Source organism: Balaenoptera physalus, assembly GCF_965194825.1.
Source record: "Balaenoptera physalus genome assembly, chromosome: 4".
NCBI lineage: Eukaryota > Metazoa > Chordata > Mammalia > Artiodactyla > Balaenopteridae > Balaenoptera > Balaenoptera physalus.
In genome coordinates, this window is record NC_138891.1 from 106,687,534 (window position 1) to 106,703,978 (window position 16,445).

The 16,445-nt window shown below is 34.9% G+C and overlaps 1 protein-coding gene across 4 annotated transcripts in view; it reads left to right on the forward strand.

Annotated features, from left to right (window-relative positions):
* VGLL3 (vestigial like family member 3) overlaps positions 1-12,891 on the forward strand; it is a 47,368-nt gene extending 34,477 nt beyond the window's left edge. For all 4 annotated transcript variants that reach the window (XM_082460541.1, XM_082460540.1, XM_082460543.1 and 1 more), the window contains exon 4: positions 6,588-12,891. In XM_082460541.1, the coding sequence (XP_082316667.1) occupies positions 6,588-6,631 (44 nt within the window). In that variant the 3' untranslated portion in view covers positions 6,632-12,891. The remainder of the gene's footprint in view (positions 1-6,587) is intronic.
* The last annotated feature ends 3,554 nt before the right edge of the window (positions 12,892-16,445 follow it).

Here is a 16,445-nt window from a genome sequence, read left to right on the forward strand (position 1 = left end):
GGGCAGACAGACTAAGGGGGCTTGCCACCTGGGCCAGGAGCAGTGGGAAACACCTGGCCACTGAACTGCTAGTCACCTGCAATGTTGGCCGCAGGTGTGTGGGTGCCATGCTTCTTACAATAATGCAGTAAATTATGGTCTACCGGTAACGTCAGGTTCAGAGAGCTTTAAAGTTCTTCTACTCCTCTTTTGAATCTGAATTAAAGATATTTCGGCAGGTTCAGACAGTTTTCACCTCATTGTTTCTGGCAGTGTGGAGATTTTAAGCCAATTCTAAATGTACCCCGAGAAAATGTCTCTATACACTGAAAACCCTCCCTCTGCTAATCAGTTATTACTCGGTCATAGTTAGGTGTCTTTTATTATTGTTTTAGTATGTAAAAGTTGTAATGATAAGTGAATAATTGTAATTTAAGTGTCATAATAAATTTAATCCTTGGTCTGGTTCAAGAATGCATCTTGTTTGTGATGACTTTTAAAAGAATTATTGTCCAAAATTTAAGTACTAAGTATGGAGGTACTTAGTGCTCATCAAATTGGCCAAAAATACAATACATGAGAAAAAATGCTAATATACCTAATATACAAAAAGCATTTAGAGATCAATGAGGAAATTACTTTCTTAAAAGCGTAGAAATAGGCCAAAGCTAAAACACAGAGGAAGAAATGCCATAATCTCAATAATGTTCAGCTTCATTAATATTGAAAGAAATGTAAATTGAAATGATTAGATACTTTTAATCTATAATAATGATAATAATAGTAAAAATATGAATATTGGTACAAACTTTCTGAAACACACCCCTCACGATGAAATATGTAAGCATAAATGTGGGTATATGCTTGGGTTCAGCAATTATACAAACATATTTTCAGGAATTTTTCTTATCTACCTAAATATTCACATAAGTAACAAATATATTTTTACACACGTGTGTGTGTATCCGAATGATGCATATCTATAGAGTACTGGGTAATTTATGGTATAGGGAAGAATGAATATTGTGTAGCCCTTCAAAAGGGTTGATCTACATATACTGACATGAAATGGTTTTCCAAGATAATATTGCTGGTGAAATAAGCATGTTGTAGCACAGGATAAACAGAGGTGTATGCATGTACATCTGAAGTATACTCAGCAAGTTGTGTGATGACAGGGTACATTACGCAGAACTTTTACTTTTGAAATACTTTGTAACTTGATTTTTAAACAAGAAATCTATGATGTTTTAAAGTTTAAAGAAACAAAGATGTTTTAAAAACAAATAAAGGGAGGTCTCCATGGTGAGTAAACATGATCTATCTTGATATTCACCTGAAATGAAATCATAGTTCCCAAATTGGATAGCCCTCACTCTTATTTTTTTTCCCTTCATTAGTGTTAAGGTGTTACCCCCATGTAGATCTTATTTAGAAATTCTTAACTAACATTTAAACTGATTGCTCCGGGCCTCAGACAAACAAATGCAGTTGTATGATCATTAGCAGTGATAATTTTATAAAGTAGGAGAAGATAATATGACTGTCTCTCACATCACATGGTTTGTGATCATTTGACAGTATGTCAGTGTTAGATGTCAGGTTGTTGGTGAAGGTTGGATATTTTGATATAGCATCCAATACAGTGTTGTATATATTTATATTTGTAATAATTATAGCTTTTCTTTATTAAAGCAAAGATGAAGCAGGGATTCATTTTTTTTTTAATGTAGAAATAAGCTACCAGCTTCTTTTAGTCTAATAGCAAGCATTCTGTTCCACAAGGGTTTGCTAGACTCTTAATATCTATGAAATGAAAAGTTCATTTAAGTATTTTCTTTACTTTTCAGTCATAAAATATTCTACCTGCACATCCAGGTTTTATGTTCCTATTTTTCTTCTTCTCTTTTTATCAACAGCATGTTCACCAGTGCATGGTTACCACATTACTTCTTTTATCTCCAGCAATAAAATTAATTGGAAGCATATTCAACTTACTTATGAGCGATGGTCAATGATGTTGTCAAGTGATTATGCCTCCTTAGAAGTAGGATATGCTTTTCTAGTGGATATGACTCTGATAATCACATAGTCCCTAAAACTCAGGTGTGCTGGAGTGTAACATTTTCAGTAAGCCAATTTATTATTTATTTCTGCCACATAACAGAAAATTTAACTTCATCAAATTTTTTTTAATTTACTTTATTCAAGTATAGCTGATTTACAGTGTTGTGTTAATTTCTGCTGTACAGCAAAATGATTCAGTTATACATAGATTTTTTATACATTGTTTCTCATATTCTTTTCCATTATGGTTTATCATAGGATATTGAATATAGTTCCCTGTGCTGTACAGTCATTTCATCAATTCTGAGTATTCATAGTCCAGCCCAATGATATCTTCATTGCTCAGTTTTTGAAAACACTGTCCCACTTAGAGTTGAAACCTCTTCTCAGATGCTTCCCTCACGCTCTCCCTAGGGATTGCTTCACATTGCATCACGTTGTTTGTCACATTGTGAACATTGTTGATTGAGAGGTTGCTCTCTGCTCTTGGCCGTGTCATTTCATTCCTATCTTGGCCTTTGTTTGCCAGCTTCTCCCCTCCCCCCACTGTTTCTCTGTGCATTCTCCATACTGTGCTGCCCTGACAGTGACTAATTACTTCGAGTTCAGCTTCCTAATATTGGTGATCATCCCTCCAAGGTGCTCAGCTGGGGTGGCTCGTGCCATTTCTTCTGCCACGGGGTACCCACATCTTCTGCCATGGGGTACCCACATCTTCTTCCATGGGGTACCCACTACTATGGAATGTAGTAGCAGGCCTGCCAGAAATCTCTCTGAACTAACTTCTGTATCATTGTTGCAGGGGGCCCATGGGAACTTTAAGATCTTTTCATCAGACACGTTGGAGTTGAAGGAAACTAGGGAGGGGGAAGTTTCTAGGCTTTCTATGCTTAGACGCACCCTGTTGCCATCTCTACTTCCTTATTCCCGGAGCCTTTTGCAAGAGATGAATCTGTGAAGCAACAGCCTCCCAAAAATCTCAGCTAGAAAATGCGAAAATGAGTTATGATGCCTTGATATATAGTCAGATTCTTCAAATTTTAAAGCGAAATCCTATTATGATCTTCTGTGACCAAGACTTCTCTCCTGCTACTAATTATTCTATATTTCTTTCTTATGTTCGTCCTTCCTTTGTTCTATTCCTGGGTCTGGGTTTTTTTTCCCTTTTCTTTTGGTGGTCAGATTGTGGTGGTGGTGTTGGAACTGAAGGGAGGAACTGGGTCTGTGGGCTTGCATTTCCTTTCAGGCTTTTCTCCTAACTCCATCCCAGACTCAAACTCTGAAGCCAACAATGTGATGTCTTTGTTCTTTGGTCCCATTTCTGACAACCACCTCATGAGTCAAATGGCCACCCTATGTCTTCAGTGTTCACACTGGGGAGGTCTGTGGGGGGCAGGGAGGAGTGGTTATATTAAAGACACATATCAAAAAAACACATCAGTTAATAAAACATGTCCATTACACTATTGGAGTAGTCTTCATCTGAAGTATAACAAACTAATTACTGTGTAATCATTTGCTGTGTCTTGGGTAAAGCTTTTCAAATGTATAGTTTAAAAAAACACAATAGGAGAGCTATTTTGTTAACACTGGTATCAGTTCTGTTAAATCAGGGTGTTTCTAAACAGTGCAAAAAGGAATAAAGCAGAAACTAACACACCATTGTAAAGCAATTATACTCCAATAAAGGTGTTAAAAAAATGTATTGACTTTTCTTCGAATTAATTTAATGAAAGGATTTTGACTCAGGGAGTTGCAGGAGTATAGGCTAGTGTCACAGCCTACAGACAATATAGTCCACATAGGGGGAGCCATATTCATTGTGGTTAAGACCATTGTCTCTGATATCAGACCACCTATTCTCAGTCCTGGCTCTACCACTTAATAGTTAACATAACCTCTCTTACTCTCAGTTTTCTCATTTGTAAAATGGATATATATATATATATATATATATATATATATATATATATATTTAGCATGGTTGGAAGCATTAAATGAGATATTTCACATAAAGCAGCACAATGTCTGGCATATTCAGCCCTAAGAAAGTGTTTGCTAACATTATTGTTATGATGTTTATTTTCCTTTCATGGAAAGTCTCACAGACTAAACAATAAAACTAAAACTGAGTTACTAACATCAAGAGAAAAACATGGGTGATTTCAGCTAGCCAGTGGGCAGATTTCAGAATGTGTTATAAACTAATTGCATATAGGTTTGAGCTGAGGAATTGAGAAGGCAAAAAAAAGGCTAAATAGGAACAAAATAATAGCAGAGTTGATTTTGTGTTCTGGTAAGAAAATTTGGGGAAACCCCAAGTAACTGTAGATCATGTAAGGATCATGGATTAAAGATATATAGAGACCACATAAGGATCATGGGTTAATGACTTTGTCCCCTTTCACCCTTACTTGGAAAACTAAGTGTACTGGCTGATTCTTAAATATTCTGATCTTCCTTCAACAAGTGTTTAACAAGAAAGATCATAGTCCTGCTTTCCTGTTACAACTTACTAGTAGTAGGGTCTTTTGCCTGTGGTTGTTCATTTTCTTGTGCTTTACTTACACCTATTTTGAAATTTACAGGTATAGATACCTAGTAATCAAAGTAAAAATTTTATATATGTCCCATCACTAAGAAGAAGCTAAGCCAAAAGGACAACATTAGCTATTTAATATGTTTCAGGGCGTAGATGAATTGATTTTTTTTAAGGTTTGCTTTGGAGTAATGCAAAGTTTTAGAAACAAAACAATTGAAGAGACAAAGTTATAATGAAAGTTATTCCAACCAGTTATTCTGGTTAGAATATTTAGGGCTCTGTTAAGTAATGTAATCCTTGTCCACAGAAAAAGGCTAACATGCTTTTGAGGGAGTCATCTGTCTTTGCAACGCAAACTAAGGATTGCTTTTATTTAAGAAGAAAAAAAGACACTCAAACCACTTGATGATTCCAACACTATTCATGACTTGCAGTGCTGACATTCTATAGATTGATGTAGTCTTCAAGTGTGGAAAAAACTGAGTCATACAGAAGATGAGACATTTTAATAATGAAAAAAATATTTATGCAGTCAGCAGATTGTCAGTTAAGGTGGTTTAGATTATAAAAGTCACCCAACGGAGACTTTGTCAGGTTGCAAATTATTCTGACCACAAAATTATTTGAAAATGAATAAAGCAAACTTAGAATGAATTGGTACATCCCAGATCCTTTTATTTCTTCTTCCTGCTTCTCTTTATCCTTCTCTTCTTCTTTTGAAATGGGAAAGGAAAACTATTGACTCTGTATCTAAACATAATGCTAGTATACATGAGAAAAAACTTAAGATGGAGCTAATCTTTTGGCATTCTAGAAGCGCTGCTTTTTCCCAGGATACAAACGCTATAAACCAGAGATTGTGCCTTGTGTTTCTATGAGGTGCTTCTCTGACTCCTTTTATTTGTTCTTCCTCCCTTTATATAATCTATTTCGTAGATTGTCTTAATGTCTCCTATCAATGACTGACTAATTGTATCTGTTTTATAATGACACACATTGTTTTATAAAGTTCTTTAACAAGTTGAAGGACAAGCAATGAAATCACTACAGCTGTTTTAGTGACAGTTACATTGAAAACCATACTGGCTCATTTAACCATTCAATTTCTGACATCCAGCCCAGACTTAAAACAGGTTTAGGTTAAAAAAATCAAGAAGACAGCCTGGGATCCTAGCACCCACATAACAGCAGTCACACTGCATTTCTACTCACTTATTTAATAGCCTTCTCTTCATGTTTAGGTATTTGGTTTTAAACAACTTAAGAGCAACCATTATTTGGAGTCTTCACTCTTCCAAACAATTATACCTCAGGACAAAAATAAAATGATTCAAGTGAGTGTAAGCTGAAGATGGTGTGCTAATTGCCCACATCAGAAATTAGTCAATTGACTACATTAGAACCAAATCAGAGTCATATTTTCTGTTTCCTCTTTGATATACTTCATCCTAATCATTCTAGCTTTGAGTTGGAATTCATACATGTTCACATATTTTCCTTTTGTACTCCAATTTTTAAACTTATCTGTAAATTTCATTTTCTGGCTTTGAGATATGGATTTTTATAAGCCATCTTAAATAGTTTCTGAAAGAAAAGGCAATAAAAATCAGTAAATTTAGCCACTACCTTAGTCCAAAACTGTCATTTGATGATTGCTGAAAAGTATGAACTGAAGCGCTGCCTAAATGCCCAAAGACAGGTTATATCATTTTCCCCCATATCAGTTCCTTTTGGGATTAGAAGGAAGAAATCTTCATTTATATTATTTTATTTATTATTCACACCTACTGTAGTAAGATAAAACCATAGTAAAGAATGTGTACCATGCAAATAACACCGCTCTAGAGTTTTTTTGTCACTTACTGTGTTGGTTGGCTTTTTGAAAATTGTAAGCTCAATTGTCTTTTTGGTGTCTATACATAGTGCATTGTAGATTATGCCCATTTTTGAGTGCTACGTATATTGATTCTTTTCTATTTCTCATTGTCACCTTTTCTAGGTCTACAGCATCAAGACAAGAGTAAGGACTCACCATGGTACTGAAACACACAGTATTAGCAAGTTAGATTGAAGCGTGAATCCATGGGCCCACTGGGAAAAGATGCTGCCAGGGTTTGTCATTCTGCAGTGGGACACAGTAGACATGGAAGGAAAAGAGGAAGTGTTATCCAGCTGACTTTGGTTTGGAGCCTTTTCTTGAGAAAGCAGAGTGGGTCATAGACATTGAAGAAAAGCATTTTTGTTTATTTTTTCCCTCATCTGAGCCTTTGCCAACTGTGCAACTCTCTTTTATTTTTTGTCTTGCTTTTAACAATACATGGTTTAATTTTTGTTTCAGTTCGACACTTTTTTTGAGTTTTTTTTTTCTTTTTGAACCAACCACCTTGTCAGGAAAAGATGAACCACAAAAAAAATGATCATTCTTTCAGGAATAAAATTTTGTAGCTCTATGTGCATCTATTTTTGTAAAAATACAGAAAGTTTGATTTAGCATCGATGGGCTATTTTTGAGGGATGTGTTTTTTTTTTAAATATTGTAAAAATTGTTAAGTTCTGTTTAAAGAACTTGCTCTCAGAGAAGCACTGGCAAAAATGTTTAAAATGCTTGGCTTTAAGATGTCTGTGATACGCTCTGTGCTTTCTAGGTTACCTCAAATGTTTGATAGTTTCTCCTTTTTACAAAAGTAGCACCATAGCCAAGCCAATATGGTATTGTTTTACATTAAATCTCAGTGAAGATTTAATTCCATGCTAGCTCACTTAGCTCTGAGTTATATGTAAAGCTTGAAAAGGAAGTTTTTTAATGATCACACTAAAGAAAGGCTATTTCATTACTTTGATTTCTCCCAAAGACTGCTTGGAGGTTGACTGAGAAGAAAGTTGGCATAAACTTTCAATCAGATGGAGAGTTTGCCTAGAGTATATAATTATCTTTCTCGTCCATCTGACTTTGAAAAATGGAACCAGAATTTATATCCAACTACTGGAAAAAGAACACATTTAATCATGCTAACTTTGAGTGCCAGTGACTTATTTTTCTTGTTTATAATTACTCATTCATGGCAATTTTTTGCCATATTTTAAGTGAATTTTTTTTTCCTGAAGATAGTTTGAAGGGATAATATTTGGGAAGGTACTAGACGCATCACAAAGCCTTTAATTCAATGGCTGTTCCTGAGAGTGTTACCCATCATTTTAAATTGAAAACTAATGTATTGCATATGTAAGATTTTAAAACAGTTTTTGCGTCTTTTTTGTCTGTTTAGCTCTGGTTTTAGTTGATTTAGTTCTTTTTAAGAAAAAATGGGGGCAAGATAAATTTAAATTGGGATTTATACTACAATTACTGAAATTAGGTTAATAAATTGACAACTTATTATTTGAAATTTATTACTGAGGACTCAGGATTCAACTTGACATGGCCCTCAGGATCTAAATAAGAAAAAGTTGGGATTATCATTAAAATGCTATTAGGAAAGGATTAGGTTTATAAAGGTAGCCGTTATTGGTATTTTAAGGACTTTCAATGTAAAGTCCATTCTTTCTTTCATTTGCTTCCAGAGATGGCTCATATTAAAAAGGTAGTATTATATAGAAGTTTTAGATTGTTAAAAATGTTTCTCAAATTTTTCCCATCCCTGTCCTCACCCATGTGAAATTAAATGTTTAGTGAAATACATTTTCCATCTTAAATAGTGTATCTCATATGTGTGAACATTTTAGATATAAGAACAACATAGTCTCTGCTTAGCTAGGCAGAGTTCTCACAGATAATTTTCAAATATTTCCCTTAACTCTATTTTTATGCCATAGTCTTCTTTCCTGGTGCATCTTATGAGTTATAAATCTATACACTCTCTTGTATTTTCATCACTATATTGCTTCTTAACCAGACTCCTCTTAACACAGTATGCACATTTAACCTAATGTGAGGTCCAAACGTAAGGAATCTTCCACTTACTAATGATATGAACTTAGATTTCTAGGGAGTGGCTTGGTTAAATTATCTACATTTTGATCTACAATTTGATTTGATACAATTATCTGTAATTTGCCTAAATCTGTGTAGCACAAGGTTGAATGAATCTATAAAATTTGTTTTACTTTGTGTCCTCCTGAATTCTCAAAGACCAGTGTTCAGTAGCTCCCATGGGGTGACTCACTGGGGATATTTATTTTCCTCCTCTTCCCTTGGAACCTGTTAACTTCCTTTGCAGTTTCTCTTAGAACAGGGTTGCACTCCAACTCATTCAGATCGTTCAATTGGATTTTCCCAGTTATGAGAAGAAACGTATTGACTTTCTGCCCGTTTCCTTACTCTCCACTGAATTGAATTTAAGGCGAGAGAGCTGACAATTAGATAGCTTCACCCTGAAATTAGGGTGACACTCTGCCCTGTGTCACTCCTGGTAACTATCTGATAAAACATTCCTTGGCTCTGAGGACCCAAGAAAAGATGGGGATCTGAATTCTGCTGTACACAGGAGAGATTTGTGAGTGAGATCCCCCACTGAGAACAGGCCCAGGTGTCGCTGGCACATCGCAGGGACTGGATCCTTGCATATACAAGGAGTGGATCAAAATGTGAGTCAAAAAAGATGAGTGCCTGTCTCTGTAATTGTCTCACATCCCATTGCTATAATCATATTACTATTATCACCAAAGTCATAAAAGAGGATGAGTTGTAATTTAGTATGATTCTGAGTTTAAGTTTAAAATGCTGTCACTCTCTGGGTTGGTTTTCTCACACCAAAATGATACTGTTAATTTTGGAGGCTTCCAGACTGCTTTATTGAGGGCTACCATCTCCCTCCCCAATTTCATTTGGAACCACTCCACCTTTGGTTATTTTATAAATTAGGCTTTATTCAAGCTTTCTAAAGATCTGTGAGCTAGACCCTAGAAAATCATCTCATTGATTTGCCATCGAATCTATGCTTCAACCACTAAACTATCATGAACTAAGAAACAACAAAATAGTGATTAGGTAGATCTTTACAGGTTATTTGGTTCCTAACTGTTTATTTGAAAAGCACCTCTAAATGTAAAAATCAATGCTTCGTCTTAAGGTTAACCGTCCCCTCCTAACTTTCCCCTTTAGCTTTTTTCCTCTCTCTTTCCTCTTAAAGTTATTTACATCACTATTTTAAGCAAAAATGGCCGATATTGCTCTACATTTTGCAAATGATAACAAGTGGTTTGCAAATAATTGAGAAATTAATTTCTTCAATGTTGTAAAAACCTTTTTTTTAAAAAAAATTCTAGGCACGGGCATAAACTGTGCCCTTGAGGAGCTCGTTATTCATTATACAAATGGCAATCGAAACTATATTTTTAGAAACTGCATTCTATCCCTTACTGAGTGTCCCTTGGTTATGTAATGTTTGCCAAATTAAGTCAATGGGACAATGGTACTAAGAGGTAGAAAAGGCTAGTATTTATGTTACAGATCGACTAGAGGATAAATAGAGAAGCAGAATGAATTAATGAAAAAAAAACCAACAACATTGGCTTGGACATTAGGTCATTTTCTGTTCTGGTTTAGCCATAATTAGATGTGTGTTTTGGTGCTTCATTTATTTATCTCATGAGTAAAGTGGGATAATAATACCTAACTGGCAGGCTGGAAATCATATATATATACTCAATCATCTGGCTCATAGTAGACATTCAATAAATGACAGATACCACAAATACCTATCAGCTGAGTGAGTCATAAAATTGAGCTCCCAAACATCACTTCTCTTTACTTTCCACACCCATTTCTGTAGCAATCAAATAGATATGACTGTGCTTTTCTGTAAGAAATTGTTGCAAGAGAATCTTTGCCTTCTACTAGATGTTGAAGATAAAACGTAAATTTCTAAATTATCTCTATTTTAGTGTGCTGTTTATGAAGGAAAATAAATTAACCTTTTAGTGGTATGTAGACCCAACTCTGAGTTTTCTTACATGTTCCAAACTTTTATTCATCCAGGACCCCGTGTATTATTGTCCCCCAAATTAAAGTGACATTTTCATGAAATCACCAAAGTTTTAATTTTTTCATTATATTTTGGGCTTCCTTAGCACCGAGAATAAAAACATCTCTTTTGAAGTTATCCCATTTTTTTTTTTTACTTGACTTGGAGAAAAAATTGCAAAATATGGTGGAAAAAACGTTCTGCATGAAAAGAGGAGGAAAAAAACCCCAACCCTTTATGATCTCAGTCAGCAGACTTATTCTACTTGAGAAAAAAAGAAACAACTTCATTGGAAGCAGATGTTGACACTGTGTCAGTTATTGAAGATGGAAAGGGTTCACTTGAGCCATTGTGGTTACAAAGGGGCATCGATGGCTGTTAAAATTCCTGTGATTGAGCATCTTCACAGCAGACAGGACAGCAGAAAAGCTGAAACTATGAGACCAAGACTGAAATCAGCCTGCCAATTTTAATGTACAGGACCCTAAGGACTCAGTTGTTTTTTTTCCTCCTTCAGGATAAAAGACATATCTTTCAAAAAATTTAAGGTGGTTTGAGAGAGAAATTAGAATGTATTCTATAAAAACATGGCTCTAGAATCCTTTAAATCTATTATTAAACATTAAAACTATTATTTAAGTCATTTTAGAAAAATCAGGGTAAAAATTTAGTTTAATAATATATGTTGAAGAAACAGACTCACAGACCTAGAGAACAGAGTTGTGGTTGCCAAGGGAGAGGTAGGGTGGGAGGAGGAAGGATTGGGAGTTTGGGATTAGCAGATGCAAACTAGTATATATAGAGTGGATAAACAACAAGGTCCTACTGTATAGCACAGGGAAGTATATTCAATATCCTGTGATAAACCATAATGGAAAAGAACATGAAAAAGAATATATATATGTATAACTGAGTCACTTTGCTGTACCACAGAAATTAACACAACATTGTAAATCAACTATACTTCAATAAAATAAAAAAAAATAATGTATGTTGAAGAAGGATATGTAAACTACACACAAATGGAAAGTGGGGAACAGGTGAGGCCTGCAAGGGAACCTCAGTTCTAATAGCTTCAAAATGTTAATTAATTTTTTAAAAAAAGTTAATTAATTGGTAACTTGGTCATGGAGATTGGGCACAGAACAGACTTTCAGAATCTTCAGTGGGTTTTTTTCTTTTAGTGCTCGCTGGGAATTTCCCTCTATACACTTTCCAAAGTATAGAAATAGTCATTATAGTTAAAATATCATAATTTTCTTATTCCTTTTATTGTCCATTGTGTTTTTTTGTCTGTTTGAAAAATATTTTTATAGTTTCAGATAATTGATCCAAACTAATGTTCTCTTGAAAATGCCAATTCATTTGATCCAATACAATTATCTAAATCTTCTTTTAAAGTTTCAAGAAATGATAATTGAGTTAAGTGTAATTTACCAATTCTTTTGTGTAAATAAACAATGACACGTAGAAAATGCCGCGTTATCATCGATTAGCTTCCTTGTTAACAATTTCTGGACTACTAAATTTTGCCCTAAGAATAACTCTTTTAGAATACAAGATTCTTTCATTAGTTTTTTTTGGTATATGCATAAGATGTGAAGTTTTCTAATGATATCTCTTACTGATAAGAGATACTGATAGAGGTGTACATTTTTTTCTATGCTGTGGCTAGGGCAAAAATTAATGATTATTTACACACTTGATTTCATTTCTTAGACTATTTACAATCTTGGATATTGTATCTGATTTAAAATTACTATTCCATACATTTTTCTGGATATGCAATATGGGGAAGGCTCTTCATGTGAATTCTTTGTATTTTAAAGTGCATATATTGAAAGGGAAAACATAGATTCAATTTGTTTTCATCACATAAATCTAGATAAGGTGAAAGCTTTTATAAAAAAAAATACATAGTATGGTGAACTTTATATTTGTCACTTGATTAAGTGAACTGAAAACTTGTAATATAAATGTTATCTGACAACCCTGAAATACAAAAAAATTCCAGATTTATTTGTTTTGTGGGCAATTTTATGCTATCTTCATTTTACATGTCCAGAAAGAGAAATTAACTAATCTTAGCTCTGTTGTCATTCTTAATTTACAAAATATATGTAATTCATAAAACTTTTCGCTTCACAAGCTAATTATAAAATCATATTTTTTGTTGTTGTTTTTCATGGGGTTGGAGGAAGAGACATTTTTGTATTTCTATTCACTCTTCAAATGCAGGTCTCATAACTATATGTTGATGATATGAGATGATGGAGGACTTTGTAATAAAAACAAATGTCAACTTCAATTTTTTCAATAAATAACTTAATGTGAACTTAATGTTTATAATTTAATGTAGCAATTTGGTTTTGTCTGCATTTCTTGACAATTAACTAAAGCTCTCTCTTTTCTTCTTATTCAATTAAGCAAATTACAAATATCTTTAGAAATTAAACCACCTTAGTTTTTCTTAATGAGGTTAATTTCTACAGCCAAGGGATTTATATGTCATAGTGAGGATTGTATGGTTACAAAGCAAGTGTTTATAATAGAAGAGCAAGTGAAATGCGCTATGAGGCTTGTGAATTTTTTAGCACAACGCTTCTGAAGTTATCAATTAACTCTTTGGGAGAGGTGTACTTTGTTGTTTTGCTTTTACATTTGTTGATATGGAGCTTCTGTAAGTAGTGTGGAAGAACAAACAAAACGTTCCTGACAATTCATTGACATTGAAGAAGTGCACCTGGAAAGGAGAAGTCCAAGACCTTATTTTTAAAGGAAGCTGGAGTTTCTCTACAGGGGCCTTTTATTTTCTTATTAAATGAATTTGTAATGTGAAAATGCAAAGCCTGGAAATCAGCATTTCGATTAGTAGACCTTCATCATCACAGGTGAAATAATGTGGCACAGCCTTCTCAACTGTCTGTCGTATTTAGACTATACAAGTGTAATGAGTTTTCTGTGTTGCTGTAAAAAGTTACCACAATCTTAATGGCTAAAAACAACACAAATTTACGATCTTATGGCTCTATAAATCAAATATCCAGCACCCGTCTCGGTGGGCTATAATCAAACAGTCAGCTGCATTCTTTCTGGATATAAGGGAGAATCTGTTCCTCTGGTGTTTCCAGCTTCTAGAGTCCGTGGCTAATGGCCTCCTTCCTTCCTCCATCGTCAAAGCCAACAATGGCTGGTCAAATCCTTCTCACATGGGATCACTCTGACCCTCTCTTTTACAAGTTTTAAGGACCTTTGTAATTGCACTGGATAATCTCTCCATCTCAAGGTTCTTAATTTTTAAAAAGTCCTTAAATGTAAGGTAACATATTCACAGGTTCTGGGGGTTAGGAAGTGAACATTTTGAGTGGGCATTATTCAACCTACCACAATTACTATTAGATTTCAGTTAATTTTTATCAGCCTTTTAATCTAAGAGGGTTTACTATATCACTGGAACTAGCAAGGCGTGTTCCATGTTTGCAATGGTCATCTGTGTAGGATTCATCTACAGTCACTTAAATAATTGCATATAAAGGAAATTCTTGTTGCTATTTCAAACATTTATGTGGTTATTATAGTGTCTTCGAATCCAAAGGGTTATGTTGTCTTTATGTCAGACAGGCACTCAGGGGGGTGGTGAGCAGGACATCTGGTACAGATTCTTCCTAGCTGAAGTGTGTTTTCTCTGGGGACAATCAACTACCATTTAATTGTTTTGCTTCCTTTTTTGGGAATATATGCCCATCCTGTGATGTCCTAAGTCTCCAAGCATCTCATTTGACCTGCTTATACACATTTGACTAAATATCCATATATGACTACATTGACTACATTGGTAAAGCTTTTACATTTCTGTCCAGATTGAGTCCTTACATCTGTTATCAGTTAAGCAGGGGAAAAACTATTATGGAAAGCAAACATGTTTTGATACATTTAATGTGTAAAGTAGGTACCTAGACTCTAGAATGCTGTTGATCAATAAATGAACTAGAATCTCTTGAAACAACACTTAAGCCCGTTTTACTTTTCATACCAAGTTTGGCTGTGGCTGAATGAAGAACACCAGCATTGATCTTTGCTTTGCACTTGTACGAAAGACTATTTGCAGGAAGCCAAATATAGCAACAGAGGATTTAATATCTTGCCAAAAAATACAAAATCTGTTCCCCTTTAAGCACAACACTCTATCCTTTTCTTGTGGATCTTGCTAAAAGGAAAATATAGCTTTAAACTACCCCATTCCTTCTGCTGGAAGTTCCCTAATCTTTTTCAAATGGGCTATGTGTGGTTTTGTGGAGCTTTATGTTTCCAAAAGAAAATGGCTATATGAGAAATCCATCCAGTGTTAGCATTTTTCATAAAAAAATCTCAACTCCTAAATCAAAGATGAGAGTCAGCAGTAACTAAGAAAATCACACTTTGGTGGGTTCAGGACTAACCAAGGATCACTGGGTGATGTTTTGTCTTTTGTTTTGTATTGAAGCAAAAGTAATAATAAAAAATTGGCTTCAACCAACCAGGTGTTTTTTTTTGCCTTAGAATGTGGGTGTTTCACTCTGACTGTTGTCTGATGGGTAAATGGACTAGTCCAGATTTCTCTATAACGTGGGTAATGACAGTGACTCTTCTGTCTCTTATGTTGTATATACAGAATTTTGAAAGCAGTTTTGCAAACATGACCAAGAAAATAACCCTTTCACAGTGACAGCTTTACCAGACATCTCTGTGTGGGATTTTAAAACAAACACAAGGCTGTTTGGAAATACTTGGTATATGTAAATATGCAAAACATGCTGACCAGTGCTAACAGCTGTAAGGTGTACTCCCTCATTCCTTGAGCAGAATATTTTGGTGGCAGTAGTGGTTATTTTTTCCATCTTTACTTGTCATTTCCCCCTTTTGTCTCCACCCACTCACCCATCCACTATCTCCTCTGGAAACACCTACTTAACACCCTTCCCCCATTCCTCCACACTGCTTCCAAGAGAATCATTTCAGTAGATTCCCACTGGAAAAGGTGGGCGGTGCCTTGAAGGAATGTTTGAGTTGTACCACGTTGTAAAGGCTGAGCTTCGGGGAACTAGCTTGCACTTGCTCTGACACCAGCCCTGCACACAGCCCAGACGCTCCTCAGGCCAGATTCCATTAAGGCTTGTCATTGCGAGGGGAGGGAAAGTCCTCTTGAGAGTGGCCATCCTGCCATGAAGATTCCAAAGATCAGAGTAATCACTTTAATTGTGTATTATCAGGTTCTTATCAAGGCACTCATCCATTTATGAAAATAAGCATATGCCTTTCTACCCAAAGCCTAAAAAGGAAGAGAGGACTCAAGAGAAGTTAAAAATATAAGTCACTTCTTACAGGATTTTGACAGGTTTCGAGAGGAGAAAAGATGGCAAACGTAAAAGGAGAAACCCTGGGTCCTAGGACCAGTTCCACGGGAAACTTGTTGATATCATTTAGTCCCAAATTTCCAAAGTTTCTCTATTGGTCAGATGAAGATCAAGTGAAATAAAAAGATGCAAACTGCTTTGAGAAAACAAAAAGTAGATACAAAGAGACAGGAAGGGATATGTACTAAAAGTCCTCTATATACCATGAACAATACATGAATTTATCTCAAGGAATTTTCACAAATAACATGTGGATAGCATTATTTGGGAGGCTGTTAGCAATATTTTAAAAATGGGGATTTGAGTTTTAGTGATGCTACTTAGAAGTTGTATGTCCTTGGACAATTTCCTTAAGCTTTTAAAATTTCATTGTGTTCATCCATAAGATGAAGATATTTAAAATAACTACTTCATAGAGTTATGAAGACTAGTAAAATATGCAAATAGTTTAACACTAGGTAAATACTATGATTTTTTATTAATCTTATTTTTCAGTAGTTT